Source organism: Pocillopora verrucosa, chromosome 13, assembly GCF_036669915.1.
Source record: "Pocillopora verrucosa isolate sample1 chromosome 13, ASM3666991v2, whole genome shotgun sequence".
Lineage (NCBI taxonomy): Eukaryota > Metazoa > Cnidaria > Anthozoa > Scleractinia > Pocilloporidae > Pocillopora > Pocillopora verrucosa.
In genome coordinates, this window is record NC_089324.1 from 9,035,369 (window position 1) to 9,050,813 (window position 15,445).

Consider the following 15,445-nt stretch of genomic DNA (forward strand, 5'->3'; position numbering starts at 1 on the left):
CACAGTTGGCTGTTAGTTCCTTTATGTCTCTTGATATGCCTGGCCAGAATAAGCTTTCTTTTGCTTTTAGGAGGCACTTTTCCGTTCCCATGTGTCCTTGGTGTATTATTTGCAACATCTGTGGGCGGAGCCTACTAGGAATCACGAGGCGGTGTCTCTTGAGAACGAGGCCATTTTCAACGCTGAGATCCTCTCTGAAATTCCAAAACTCCCTTAAGTCTTGGGGGCATTCGTTCGGATATTCTGGCCAGCCATGGTGCACAACATCTTTAAGGTGTGCGAGTACGACGTCTTGGTCGGTGCACTGTCGTATTTCTTCCAGTTTGGCGGGACTTGCTGGTAGAGTGCTTGTGATGGCGTTGACTTCAAGCAAAGGCACTTCGTCTTCTTTGAGGGGAGGTTCCATGTAACTGACCCTTGAGAGAGCATCCGCTATCACATTGGTTTTTCCTTGTATGTATCTAATTTCTACGTCATATTTTGCCATTTTCAGCAAAAGCCTCTGCAGCCGCGGTGAGGCACTCATTATGGTCTTCTTCCATATGCTTTCCAGCGGCTTATGGTCTGTTTCAATGATGACACTTTTGCCAAAGACATAGTGGTTGAACTTCTCTAATGACCAACAGGCGGCAAGTAGCTCTCTCTCTATGTTGCTGTAACGCGACTCAGTCTCGGTTAGTGACCGACTTGCATAGCACACTGGTCTACTGTCTTGGATCAGCACACATCCAATACCTTGAAGGCTTGCATCCGACTGGATCAGGTTGTCTTTTTCTGGATCATAGTACGCCAAGACTGGTGCCTCAGTAATTACTTGTTTAAGACTCTCAAATGCTTTTTGGTGCTCTGCCTGCCACATGAATAGCGTTTCTTTTTTCATCAGCTGTCTTACAGGTTCTGAAGTCTGGGCTATGATGGGTGAGAATCTATTCAGGTAGTTGATCATTCCCATGAAAGATTGTAACTCTGCAAGGTTCTTTGGAGGTGGCATGTTACGGATTGCTTTGATTTTGTTTTCGTCAGGTCTGATTCCTTCAGGAGTCCATGTGAGACCGAAGAAGGATGCTTCGTTTACCTTGAACTGAAATTTGTCTGGGTTGAATCTCACATTGTTCTCCCTCGCTGTGTCGAGGACATTAAGTATTCGCTGGTCATGTTCTGCCTCACCTATACCATAGACGAATGTGTCATCCGCAATACCACTTAGTCCTTCCAACTTACCGAAGACCATGTCCATTTTCTCTTGAAAGACATCTCCACTACACGTGAGACCAAATGGAAGCCTGGTCCATCTGTACTTTCCCCAGGGGGTGTTAAAAGTGCATAGTCTGCTGCTTTCCTCATCTAGGCTAACTTGCCAAAACCCACTGCGTGCATCTAAGATACTGAAGTGGGTTGAGCCACTCACCTTCGGTATCACGTCATCTATCGTTCTCACATAGTAGGGATTGCGCTTAACAGCTTTGTTCAGGTTCCGAGGGTCTAGGCACAAGCGAATCGATCCATTTGGTTTTATTGTTACGACAGTCGAGTTAACCCATGGGGTGTACTCGTTGCGAACCTCAGAAAGGATGCCCCATTTCTTCAATTGATCTAGTTCTTCCATATAGGCTTGCTGTAATTGTACTGGAACCTGCCTTGGTGCATGTTGTACTGGGGGCACTTTGGGGTCGGTTTCTATGTGGTATGGTGCACCTGGGAAGCACCCAATTCCTGTAAATACATCTTCATATTCTTTTAACAAATAGTCCTTTGTTAATGGGAATGGGTGCTGCTTGCCTCCCATGTCAAATAGCCTAAATGTATGCAGATCATGCGTGGGCCTGGTGTGGTTTACTTGAGGGTTGGGTGTGCCTCTGTGGCTGATCAGATCATCGCTATACTGGTTGGCGGTTATTGGCCAGTTGAGCTTTAGGAGGTTCAGGTTTTGTGCTGACATGTTACCAATTATGGCTGGGCCGTCAACATCAACAACTTCTGCTTGAATAGGTTTAGGGCTGGGGTTGTTAGGGCCTTTTACATATATTTGGCAAGATCCAAGGTTAGGAATCTCTACTCCACCATATGCGGATAGTCTCATCGTGGGTTGTGCTAAACCCATCCTCCCATTATTCAGCTGTTGGTAAAGGGACTTAGGTAAAATGTTGGTTTCTGCCCCTGAGTCTATTTTACAGAGTGCATTGACTTGTCTTCCTTCTGGCCCCAGCGACAAGGACACCTCTAGTAGAGCCTTTTCTCTACAGGATATGGAATGGACATTCATGGATAGAGGTGTTGCTTCAATTGGGCCCAAAAACACATAATCACTTATTGGCTGGGTGGACTCTGAGTTGGGTAAAGCATTGCTACTTCTGGAAGCTTCAATTTCATGCACATTCTTTTTCCTAAGCTTTGACAGGCATACCTTGGCTAGGTGTCCTACCTTCTGACAGTAGTGACACGTTGCATTCTTTGCTGGGCACTGTTCACGTGCATGAGGACCCCAGCCACAATTCCTGCAGGTTGGTGTTTTGCCCCATCGATTGCCATTTTGGGTTTGCTTCGTACCACCCGCTGCATTTGAGTGGTTTCTCTGATTTGGGCTTCTGTTCTCAGAAGTGACAGGGTGCACTTCTACGGCTGTGTTCATCAACTGAAGTTGTTTATCAGCTGATTCCTCTGTTTTTGCCAATTCTCTGGCTTCATTGAATGACAGGGTATTTCCTTTCTTAAAACAATCCTTTCTAACACGGTCAGAGTTCATGCCAAGCACCAGGAAGTCTCTTAGAAATCGATTGTGATGCTCTGCTGGGTAGTTAGCTTCTTTAACAAGAATTCTTAGTTTAGCAATGAATTCTTCAAGTGATAAGGTACCTTGACGGAGGTTATGCAGCTCCCACGCTGCGATCAGCTCGTTCGAGTGAGGCTTTACGTAGTTTTCGAATCTCTCCCAGTAGTTTTTTAGCTTCTTTTGGTCATCTGCTGATAAGTCCCAACTGTTGAATAGCTCCATTCCGTGTTCGCCAGACCAGTACAGAAGGTGTTTGCACTGTACTTCTTCATCTATTTTCACCATCGGGCCAGTGAATAGCAGTTCACATCTCTGTTTCCACATTTTAAAGCGGCTGTATAGGTTGTCGTCTGTACTCCAATCCATGGAGGGACCTTTGTCGATAAACGAGGCGGTAGCCATTTTTGTTTTGTTCAATCGATCGTGTTGTTCACTCTTCCACTTCCACCAGTGTAGCGAGTTAAATTGTCATCAAATTTGCTTACTTACTTCGGCATCCCACTTCTGACACCATGTAATGTGATTGTGTGGGCCTCAGTTACTGTCAACTTACTTTTATTGTAAACAGTGGTACAACCAGAATTCCTCAAAACAAGAACGATAACTACACAACGTCGAGCCTGCCATGTGCCCCTGCATAACGCATGCGCGAGACCTATAACCGCAGACCTGATATGTTTACAATTATTGGATCTACTCGCTCTTCGACCATCTACATCAAATTTACTACAAAATGCGACGTGTGTTATTACAAAGTGCGACAGCTTGCTTTCTTAGAAAGTGCGATGGTCTGTTATTACAAAGTGCGACAGCTTTTTCACATAAAACTACAGTAGATTTTTTATTAATAAAGTGCCACAAATGTTGCTACAAATTACGACAATTTTATAACAAAGTGTCACAAGTATTGTTGACATTATAACATAGCTAGCAGAGCCGCGCAATCAAATTCAGTATACGTAAGCGTGCTCAAAATCCCGATAGTGCACGCTGATAGCGTGAGCAAATCGCTTCGCCAGAAATTTTTTTTTTCGCGCGAGCGGCCATTGTTAGCGCCGGGAAAAATAATATATTTCGCGACAATAATGGATACAAACAGAGACTCGGCCCACCAGTCCCAAAACGAAGACAATTTTCCGACCTTTTCCCTTGGGCTAGAGTTCTTAAATGAGGCAGAAAAAGAGAAAAACAACAGAAAAGGAGACTCGGCATCAGCGCCGTCACGATTCGCTTCACTTCACTTAATATTTCGCTTACCGCGAACAATCACTTCTGATATTGTTGTCCGTTTTTCGCGTCGGATTTAATGCACAATTCCACCGGTTCATGCTTTTAGCTGTGCACTATCGAGTTATGGAGCAGGTGGGAAGTTTAGAGAGCACTCAAGAAGCTAGAGTTGCCCTCGGCTATTGCCACGGGCAACTCTTACGCTTCTTTCGTGCTCTCCAAACTTCCCACGTGCTCCAGAACTCGATAGTGCACGCTAAAGCATGAACCAATTGTTAACTGGCTTCTACTTATCGAAATTTAAATCGTGAGAAACGAGTGGCCCGATTTTGGAAGCAGTCTCAAGACTTGCACTTTCGCAAATATTTCCAACACACCTACTGCACAGACTCTAAACCAGCCTAGGTACTTGAGTCTTGTCAAGTGAAAATCTCACAGTTTTAATAAATGCGAAAATTGATTAAATTCTTTAAAATGTTTCCTTACGCACAAATTGAAATACGAGATAAAAGGCACAATAAAAGTTCACTACAAAGCAACAACATAAGGTAGATCGAGGTGCAAGCGTCGGAGAAGTTATCAATGGCTAAAAATGTGCAAACTTGTGCATTTTTCTGATGTCCTCAAGTCCTATATTCCACTAACATCTTACGCTCGGCATATTTCATGGTGCCTCCGCCATAATTCTCGTAATGGTGAATATAAGGATTATGAATTGTTCGTTACGTCAGCATATTTAGTCTCACACCTCAAAGGTAGGGAAGCAGTATGTCAAGAAAAATTTTTTTTCTCAATCTTATATATCAGGCAAGCTCATCCTATGTCCATCTATTTTGCAGTGAAAATAAATTGGCCATTGCAAGAAAAATTTCCCTATTTGATGTTTTGTCACAGTACATGACACTAGACACGGTTGCCCTTTTTTAAATCCCATTCCAATTTTTCTCTACCACTAACACAATATAAATGCCTGGAAAAGAAAGTGTGTGTTTAGTGGTGTGGAATAGCAGCCTTAAACGATTGCATCTAAAACTGATGAACATCAACTTCTAGAGTCTCATGGACATTCCTGCACATTAGCCCGTGAGGCTTAAGACCTTGATAGCTCAATAGCAAGTGCTAACTCTTTAACTTGATAACTTAAATGAATGCTAAGCTCTTAAGTTCAGTATTTACTCATTGTACCATGATATATCCCATGGCTTTGATGTGGTTCTCTCCATTATCTGTAGAGTAATTTTCCGCTTCGTTTCCACAACTGTTTGAGTCATCAGGTCTCCCTCCTGTACCGAATCCGATCCTCGAGTTGCATGAGGAACAGTGGTTCTCGTTGTTGCTAGCGATACCAATTCGAGCTTTGGAGTAACGCTCCTCGTGACCTCCTGCGTTGAACCCTTCCTGATTACAATTATACTGCAAAGAGGCCTCAGAACCAAGCAGCGTCTTCCAGTAGTCACGACCCAGTGAAGTAGGGCGGTATTGTCCGTCAGCGATCAGTGAGTACAGAGATTCAGATTGCTTATTGATGACAATGAATTTGGGCTGTTGGCCGATATCCATTCCTAGACAGATTTGAGAGAAGGGAGTATTCCAGTAGGTTGATAACTTGGTTTCCTGTCTGTCGAATCCAGTTTCTCCTCCAGGGAGATTGTATTCTGTGTAATCGCTCCAGTGAGAACTGTTATAAACAAACGTTGACTAGGAGAGAATTCCAAAACTTACGTTCATTTCTTTTGTAATATTTATGGCATTAACGAACCAACCAGATTGAAACTGATTGACACGTAAAAATTAAAGTAGGTTTCAAAGAAAAGCTACCGATTCAATTGATTAAAGGGGAATAAGTTTCTGAAAAAACTGTGGTGCTGCGTCGGTAAGAGAGTATAACAAGGTAAATTGGTATTATCAACTGAGTTTTTAACGTAAAATGGCCATCGTTAAGAGCTTCAAAGCTGACGTTTCGAGCGTTAGCCCTTCGTCAGAGCGAACGGAGAAATTGTGGGTTGTTTTCGTGTCTATATGCAGAAAATCGAGCTACGCTATCGGTGGGAACATGGTAATGAGAAAAACAAGAAGAAAATTAGTTGAATGAAAAGCGGAGGGCCGATTTTAAAGAAAAATTTTTGTTCCAGAAATTTGCGGCTTTCCGAACTGCCTAGATGTAGGGCAAGGCCGCAAACTGCCACATGCTGCTTGGAATAATAGGAGAGATCTAGTGACTGGTTTGAAAGCGTCCTTGTCATTTCTTTCTAGGTCGCGAAGGTGTTCTCGAAATCGGTCATCAAGTCGTCTTCTTGTTTCACCAATGTATAACTTTTTGCAGCTAGTGCTAGTTATGGCATTAGTAGAGTGCACGTGAAGTGACCAGTAATCTTAATGGATCTCTCAGGTCTCGACATTTTCTCTACGTTATGCATATGGATGAAAGGTGAGGTTTTGTATCGTGTGCGAGCGCGTTCCAAAGTTCCAAATTGGTTATTAACTTGTAATAAACTTCTGACTGAAGAATGGCCTATGTTTTAGTGGCGTTTGAATGAAATTAGTGGAGGTTGCGAAAAGATAGTACCAGTGTCTGAATAAATTTGAACTAATTGAAAGTTTCTAATAACGATAGATTTAACTGCGTGGTTGTGAGGGTGAAATGTGAGAGTGAAACAACGAAAGAAACAGAATAGCTACGTTTATCGAAAAACTGGAGCATTGACTTGTAATCAGTCGATCAGTTGATTTGATAAGTTGATTTGATCATAATTTTTAGAGCGCGCGGACACAGTGAGAGAACCAGTCTAGATCATCAAAAATTGCAGTGGACTCACTCTTTCCATAAGAACATGTAAGAAATGCTTGATATGTTTCCCATTCATTATCATCAATGAAAGAAAATCGGTGTGTTTCTTAAGATTAAAGATTTATAGGACGAGTGAACAGAATGGGGCTATTCCTTATAATTCAAACTCCAAGTTATGCAGTAATTTGCACTGTGTAAGGTGGTTCAGAGAAAAAAACCAACATGTTTAGTATTACAGCTGGCCATTATCGCTATTAAACCATCTTTGTCTCGTATACTTTGTAAAAGTGCAGATCACGTGAAATCAGGAGCTCTGAAGTTCCCTCTGAAGGAAATTAAGGGTGAATACAAGTATCAATAATACTAATTAAGTGACCATTTGAGCAGCGTCAAACGATCATAATGAGACGATGAAGAAGAAGTCAAGGTGTGTTTTTAAAGTTCGTTGTTTCTACATATACATGAAAAAAATAAGACATAAAACAAGAAAAACAACAACAAAAAACACCTTGCTGCCGTCAATCTTCATGACTGGTGTCCAACCTCCATCTCCACATCCAAAATCTCCCATGTGGCAAAAAACGGGAACTGGGTTTGAGTCAAGAAGGAGTGTCACCACACCACTCTCAAGCGTTCTTTTCATTAAAACAAACAATAACATTAGTTTATGTTTTTGTTTTTGTTTTTTGTTTTTTTACTTAAAAGAAGTTTAGAAGCCCAAGAGTTACACAATGGCCCAGAATTGTCCTCGATACGCCGGCTGCATTGAAGCATCTCCGCCGTTGATGATCGACAGTAAATAATTCAATCGTTTAATTAAGTGAACAGGAAAGGATTGCTATGTGCGTAGAATGAGATTGTCATTTTCAATATTACTTAACAGAATTTGTATTGGGCTTTGGGTCTCCTGACGTTGAACGCTACTTATTAAAAAGAGAAAAAAAAAACAACAACAACGATTATGATTAAAATAGCAACAGCAAACCCACCCAAAGAAGAGAAACAAACTAGAAGGTACGAAAAACTTAAGGTAAACTTTTTAACGGTCGGTAAATTTGTGAATCGTCATCAACTTTCCATTTTACTCACATTTGCTGATGATATTCATGCTTACACCTCCAAGCTGCAAAACGAAAAGACGATTGCGATTATAAGAAACTGTCAATTTTAAGTTTTTTTTTGCGACATAATTATAGTGACTATGCTATTAAAACTTTAAAAATTAATATCTGACAAGCAATTCTGAATTTATAGCCATGATACGCGATCACATTCCTCACACCATTCGTTAAAATTGAAGTCAGTCGAGCGTTTATAAGTTAATACCTCCAACGATATTTCCATCCTTCTTGCTAAAATTTAACTAATTTTTAAGAATGCTAAAATAATACCTTATACAATACACTAGAGGTATTTACACTACAATACTATTTAAATTACCATTGTTTACGTTAAATCAGAAAAAGCAAAGGGGGAAAATGCAAAAATTTCCAACCAATGTTGATCATGCCCGTCCTTAGTAATTGCAGCTTTTCAGGTGTCTCACACAAGTTTGACAAATTTATTCTACTTCTCGTCGTCGAGTAATTGTGGCCGTTTCCAAAAATATTTTTCAGTTATTATTAAAACTTTTATTAAAAAATTTTTGTCTTTAACGTTACCCCAGCAACGGTCTAAGGTGGCTTCTAACTATCACCTTTACGGTTCCGTATTTCATACTAGAACAGTAGTTGAGTTAAAGCAAAGCACAGATATGATCAAAATTATTTGGAAGGAATTAAAGCCCCCTTAACTCTACAGATTGGTCAATCCTGAGTGGCTGCTTTCAGTTGATCCTGAAAACCCAGATTTAGACTAAATTCCATAATTCGCCCTCCCATACGAGACGAGGAGTACTCGTTATTTTTCATGACAGGTATCCTTTACTCCTTGCCTAGGAATAAAGTAACTTAAGTAACTTTGAGACAGCTATACGTTTTCGGTTGAAACGTTCAAAAGGTAAACTTGGGTTCTCAAGCAAACTTTCACTACCGTTATTTTTCCCAAAGAAAATGTTTTGATTTACTTACGTTCGCATTCTCGGCCATTTCCGGTGAATCCGGGCTCACAGTCGCAATTGTACGATCCTTCGGTATTATCACAGATGGCATTAAGACTGCAGTTATACGACCCTTCAGCACACTCGTCAATATCTAAAAACATTAAAACAAACATGAACACAAACATCAAAATCAACAACGGAAATAGTGTTCTTGACAAACGGCTGAACTACAAGTTTAGTTACCAGCTCAACTAACACCCACCTGCTCATTTTTCATTTTCATGACAAAGCTTTTGTTTGATTTTGTATCTTTGTTTGTTTTGAACGTTTATTTGGTTTACACTGACATATCATATTTGTTTCTTAAATGCATCAGCCAGTTCGTTTAGCCCCAACGGTACTTTCTGAAAATAAAACCTTTAGATCTTTTCACTAATCAACTAGATACTTATATCCCGATCAGAAAAAAGGTAAACTTCGGTTCTCAAGCAAACAGTGCGGTTTGCGTGCGGTTTGCGTGCGGTTTGCGTGCGGTTTGCGTGCGGTTTGCGTGCGGTTTGCGTGCGGTTTTTTGCTACTTCTGTCTGTTAGGGTTGATTTCACTCTTCTTCTACGCTGCATTTCTATGCTGAAAAATTTTTTGTCTCTATTCGTGAAAGCCTTTTGAACCTTTTTGTAGATTAGTTTTGTTCCAGGAAACAATCGATTACCTTCGCATTTGTGCCCATTTCCAGTAAATCCAGGTTTGCAAGTACAGGTGTGGGATCCTTTGGTATTGTGGCAAATTGCATTTTGACTGCAATTATGTAAATGCGTAACACACTCGTTGATGTCTAAAATAAATGAAAAAAGAAAACAGCAGATGATCAATTTGTAAAAGTAAAGTTTTTTCCTCATTAATTATTTTGATTTTGACAAAATCTTAATAGTTTCTCGGTAACCTAAGTCGTAATGCTGAGAACTGAACCTTCGCAGTCTCGGCCATTTCCAACGAATCTAGGTTTACATGTACAGTTGTTCGACCCGTTGGTATTGTTGCAAAAGGCATCAATACTGCAGTTGTACAACCCTTCAACACATTCATCAATGTCTGAAAGAATGAAATATTCAATCATTAATAATAGAACTACTTGTGAGTCGTCTAGTGACCCACCATCTATCTGATTTTACATCATAAAGTCTTTGTATGGTCGCTCACACCGCTTATTTATTTTCTTTTCAATAATTATCAAATTAAAATAAGAAACAAACGAAAACGCTTGAACAAGTAAATTAATCAATAAAGAATGGTGAGATAAAAGGACTGTTTCAGTGTTCTGTCTATAAAGAAGGAAAACTTAATAACTTTGATAAAATAACTGAAATACTACAGCTCCTAATTGGTCAAAAACCTATCGTTTATCGCACCGGTAAAGCCATAGTTATTCCATAAAAGCAACAGACCGCACTTTATATCGGTTTACCGCCGTAGTAACCCACTTGAGTTGTTGAAGAACAATCGGAACTATTGTTAATCACGAGGAGGTGGCGATAGAAAGTTAACTGAAAGTAAACCGGTAGAAAGTGCGGTTTGTTGCTTAAAGAATCGACTGTCCAACACAAGGTCAGTAACCATTTCATTTTCCTGAAAAGGAACCTAACCCTAAATGCCTAATGAAGTAATGATTGTATTATTTACCTGTATTAAAATCGGCCTCACAATTCTTTCCTTTAAATCCAGCTGGACACAGACAGCGAAAACCTTCTTCATTAAAACCGCTCTGGCATGTACCGTTGTTTTTGCAAGGGTTTCCCACACAAGCGCTCTAACGCAGAAAGGCAACAATTTCAGTGAAAAACAATACCCCTTCGAGACCGAAAGTTTCCTATTCATATTTCTGCTTTATTTACATCCCCAATAATCTACTTTGATAATAAAGTTCACGTTTTGATTTAGCTCTCAATAGTTTGTACCGCAACAAATATCAAGGAAAGGGATTCAAAAAGATAGTAAATTAAGTGATTTTTTTCTTCCCAGGATGAAAACATGATTTCGCGACATTTGAAAGAATCGAAACAAACCAACAAATATCATTGCAACAGAGTAACAGCGAACAAGATTCTTAACGTAAGTAAGTAGTAATGAGACATTCACCTCTACTGCATGGTAAGAGAAATTCGTGTTTGACCTCAACTCGTGTACACGCCCTTCGTGGGTAGCATTATTCAGTTCACATTTGTAGTTTCCATTCACATCTGGTTGTTTCTCAAGATTAACACTGACACAGTCTGGGTCCATAAAACACATCATTTTACAAAACTGCTTCAGCGTAACCTCAGCAACACGAATCACGTGATTTAGAAGGCGACTGCCGTCAAATGCTCTTTCAGGCCTAAACTCTAAACTACGACACTGGTCTGCGTCTTAACGGAACAGAAATATTTAACAAATCAGTAAATACTTCGTCTGGCAAAAATGATCATCAAACATGATCAGTGGAAGACGTAGGAGCATTTTAGTTCCCGATCAACTATTCTGAGGCTTCTCTCCCCCTCTCTTGTATGGAAGCGTAATCTATTTACGCTTCCCTAATCTCTGACATGGGAATTGGGGGCTACGCGATCAGACTTTCCTCTTCCCGTTTGAACAATTAATCTAACACTGCACTTAGGGCGGGTGTCTAGACTCCTTAATTACATAGATCTCTTTTTCAAATATAATATTTATTATTACAAAAAATAGGAATTTTTACCACTCACTGAAGTCAATAAACAATGAGGATTACAGTTTGATTCTTAAAATGTTAAATATAAGGACGCTGGTACTACGGAAGGCAAATTTTCACCGAATTTTGAATTTGAAAACATAGTCTGAAACAACACAGGCTAGATTGAAGTTTGTAAGATGGCGAATCAAAAGAACTTAACCTTTTAGATCCTAAACCACCAATTTTTGGAGGAAGGCATAGTTATGGAAATCAATGAAAAAAACGTCATCAATATATCGTTTGTGTATGAACCTAACTATGTCACTAATTTAAGCAGCAGTCTAAAAAGTATTACAGCCTAGTGTCTTGGGCTGCAGATATAGACTTTGACAGAAAGGAAAGACCACTGTTTTGGAATCTCTTTTGCGCTTTTGTCAGCAGTCCTTGTCTGATTATTGTTTAACTCTTTAACATATCTGATCGAGGAGCCTATAGAAGTCGCCGATGGTAGAAAATTCCAGTCGGTAAAATCTTAATTACAAATAAAAACATTTTCAGTTCCTGCGGGATAAAATCAGAAACATCAAGCAGCTAAAACCCTTTGGTAATATGTTACTGCAAGAAACTTCGAGAACTAGGCTCAGTTAAATGGAGACTTGGTTAAGGGTCCTTTCCTTGTAGCTAATATCTTGGATGGCTCATCTCGGACGTGCTCGACGATCACGCGGGAGAAAATAAAATCAGGAACTTACCCATACATTATAGTATAGATTCAACAGCTTATGTGAACGCAAAGAGAACAAAAGATAATTTCCATAGGAATCTCCATCGTTTCTTTCGTCAGGAGATTAGTTGTAACAATGACAATAATAATAATCATTATTGTAGTAAAAGTAACACTAATAATAATCGTAGTACTAACAATAATAATAATGACGATGATATAGAAAATAGTATACATTATTGCTTGTAGACATGGAATTTTTCTTCTTGTGTTCAATTGGTTATCTCATGAGTGAGCGCATACAAGTAACATTGTTTTATTCTGTTTACTAATAGATAAGATAGGCCTCCGACAAACGACCTTAGATTGAGAATCTTGAACACTTACTATTCATTCGTCGACATGACAAAATGGTGCGAAAGGCGAGTGACGCGTTAGCAGCTTATTGGCGATATTAAACACATAAGATATTACCGTAATTTTACACAAGTACAGTTACGGATTTCATAGGGTTTAAAATCCTTGTAAAACACTGCAGTTTTCTCAATGAAAATAAATAAAAATTACGGAAATCAAATTCTTTTTGGGGAAAATAAACACCATTAAACCTCAGGGAACAAATCCAACGCGATGCAAACTTTTGCTAACCGCCCTATGGGCCAAAACTATATATCGATTTCACTCGGTAGAGAATGAATCCATTCCAATTTTTACGAGGGGCAGCTTTCTTGATAACCAGTGTCAACTATTCGAGTTACAACAAGTCTAAAATGGAGAATAAGTTGGGAAGTCACCACAATTACATTCATTATCTCGAAAGTAATCTTAATCAAATTTCAAACTTTAACAGCTGCCAAGAAATTCTTATCGAATATTGATAAGTGCAATTTGTTGTTATTTTCCATCCAATTCAAAATAAAATGACAAAAAGGTTATGCTATTAATAATTGATCAACAAATAATTGTAGAAATTTCTTCTACAGATATCTTGGAGTTCAAAATGAGTTTTAACTCAGCAGGAAGAGTCACACTGGATATTTGGCTCGCGGTTAAAAAAGAAGGCGTTCTTTCCAAGATTTGTTATTGTCAGGTAGGAATATGTCGCTGAGAATCAACAATGCATAGGCAAATCCGTTTTTATGTAATTTACTCGGGGTAAAACCCATCAGGAAACCTTCCAACTACCATTTACATCACAGAAGAGTGCGTTGAGAAAATCACATTTTTCTTTTTAGTTTTTAAAAGCAACTCTCTTTTCCAAGATATTAATGTTGTCTACTGAGCTGCCTGATATTGTAACCTTTCATCTAAGAGTGTTGGTAAACAAATGCCACGAGCAACATGAACCCCCCACTTGTGATGCTTTTTTTTCCATTTTTGAAAGGAATATTCTTTATCATAGCCTTAGGCTGTCGAGCAAAAAATGTTACGCTCGCCTTAAGTCTAGAGTCATTTGCTGCGTTTTTAGCTTAAGGGTTAGAGGTGCAAGAATTTCCGGATGATATCAGCGATAACTTCGAGCTTCTCCTTCAAAAGCAATTTAAATTCATGTAAAAATAATTTTTTATGACAATCATTAATTTTGTTCCCGAATTTTTTTTTTTTTCAGTTTTTCATTTCCTCTAGCTGAAAAGTGACAGTGCGAAAAAGTGTCGGTAATTGTTAGTGAAACTACATAAGTAAGTGGAAGGTTACAGATAACGTTGCTGTTGTCACATTTGGATCATCCTTTTTGCAAGGTGTTGTGGATCCTAACTAAGGTGCTGACGTAGTACACAACTTTTATCTTGTGAAGGTAAACTATCCCTACTTTAAGGACTACTCAAAATAGAGCAGAAGGAAGCAATTGATGAAGCCACAATTTTTAGTCACAATTTTTGCGATCAGTTAGAAGTTATGCTGAGATTTACCTTGTAATCCGACTGCCCTGGACATCATCAGAAAGACAATTATCAGAAAAACACAGATACAAACGCAATGCATGTCAAAAAACACAACTTCAAAAATTTACTTGTGTTCTGAACTGAATGCAGAGCCGGATCTGACAAGCTTTTCAAACCAACATTAAATCTGATCTATGGTTTATTTTTTTTGTTAAGAGAGCTTCTTTTGTCACCCATAGCCAATAGGAATTCGTCTGTTGCCAATCACGACCCACGTGAATTGTGTCAAAACGGCCGCCCATTGTTTGTTCACAGCCGGTGAAGTATGGTTTTATTACTTTGCTAATGACTACACACCTGCCTTTCTCTTCCACTTCTTTTAAAAAAAACCTTCCTCGGAACTTGCCCCGTCACCGAGTATTTCTGCTTGGTTTAAACGCAACATACTTGATCGTTACTTACGTGATCTTGCGGTGCATTTAAAACACTAGTCTCCAGCTGTCCTAATTGTCGAAGCCGGAAGGTTTCTGCTGGAAGAAAAAAAGGAACATTTACAAAATTTTAAAAACAAGCAAACACGTTATATATCAGCCCACGCTTAGTGTAAAAGCTACTCTATTCATAAGAATAATACCAATGTAATTAAAAAAGGACATTTTGGAATTATCGCACAAGACGAACACTAATAAAGAGGATAATAACTATAAACCTTTCACTACTCTATGCTCCAATATTTTGAAGTTTGATGCTATCTTCATCTTTGTTCTTTGTTTTTTTCCTCCGTTGGTTGGCAGATATTTTCCATCTGACGTATTTTCGCATCAGCTTTTAAAGCCTGGAGGCTGAAAGCGTACTTTATAAAGAAACGCATTTGAAGCTTCGACTAAGCGAAAATCGGACTAACTCAGTGTAGATTCTTCCTCGAACAATTCTTGCCAGGTTCAGAGAACTTTTTTCCAGAGATTTTCATAATCTCATATTATCTTATGGGTGTTACTGACTAACTACATTGGTGCTTTTCATCAGTGCACATCAAGTGAATGTAACATCCCATCCATTACTGCGAAACTTGGATAAGAATTAAGTCATATCGAACGCGATTAACAATATCATCCAAGTTGCTAATGGAGATGTATACCTGAGTGCTAACTGCAAATTTTCTCCCTCAAACCTTCGCTTATCGTTTAAATTTTTATGGCATCTGCGTTTCGTCTCTGAACCTGCTTTATATGACAGAGCTAAACAAAAAAGACCGAAATCCCATCAGAATACCACCGATAATTGTGTCTGATCAATCACTGAAAAAGGTATTTCATGTTATATGT

At 39.1% G+C, this 15,445-nt stretch overlaps 1 protein-coding gene across 1 annotated transcript; it reads right to left on the minus strand.

Moving 5' to 3' along the window:
* Positions 1-5,110: 5,110 nt before the first annotated feature.
* On the minus strand, positions 5,111-12,705 carry LOC131773905 (uncharacterized). Its single transcript, XM_066160367.1, has 8 exons — positions 12,625-12,705; positions 10,961-11,229; positions 10,505-10,631; positions 9,537-9,659; positions 8,855-8,977; positions 7,875-7,908; positions 7,294-7,420; positions 5,111-5,695 (listed from the first exon to the last, which is right to left on the minus strand). Exons 1-8 carry the CDS (start codon positions 12,629-12,631, stop codon positions 5,174-5,176), a joined length of 1,332 nt encoding a protein of 443 aa, XP_066016464.1. The 5' UTR covers positions 12,632-12,705; the 3' UTR covers positions 5,111-5,173.
* Between the last annotated feature and the right edge of the window lie 2,740 nt (positions 12,706-15,445).

What these genes read in the sequence shown, in the direction of transcription:
- LOC131773905 (XM_066160367.1), bottom strand. An exon ending in AAATGGCCGAGAATGCGAAC is followed by an intron (nt 7,909 to 8,854) that starts GTAAGTAAATCA and finishes TTCGTTTTGCAG; the next exon opens with CTTGGAGGTGTAAGCATGAA. An exon ending in CATGAATATCATCAGCAAAT is followed by an intron (nt 7,421 to 7,874) that starts GTGAGTAAAATG and finishes TTTAATGAAAAG; the next exon opens with AACGCTTGAGAGTGGTGTGG.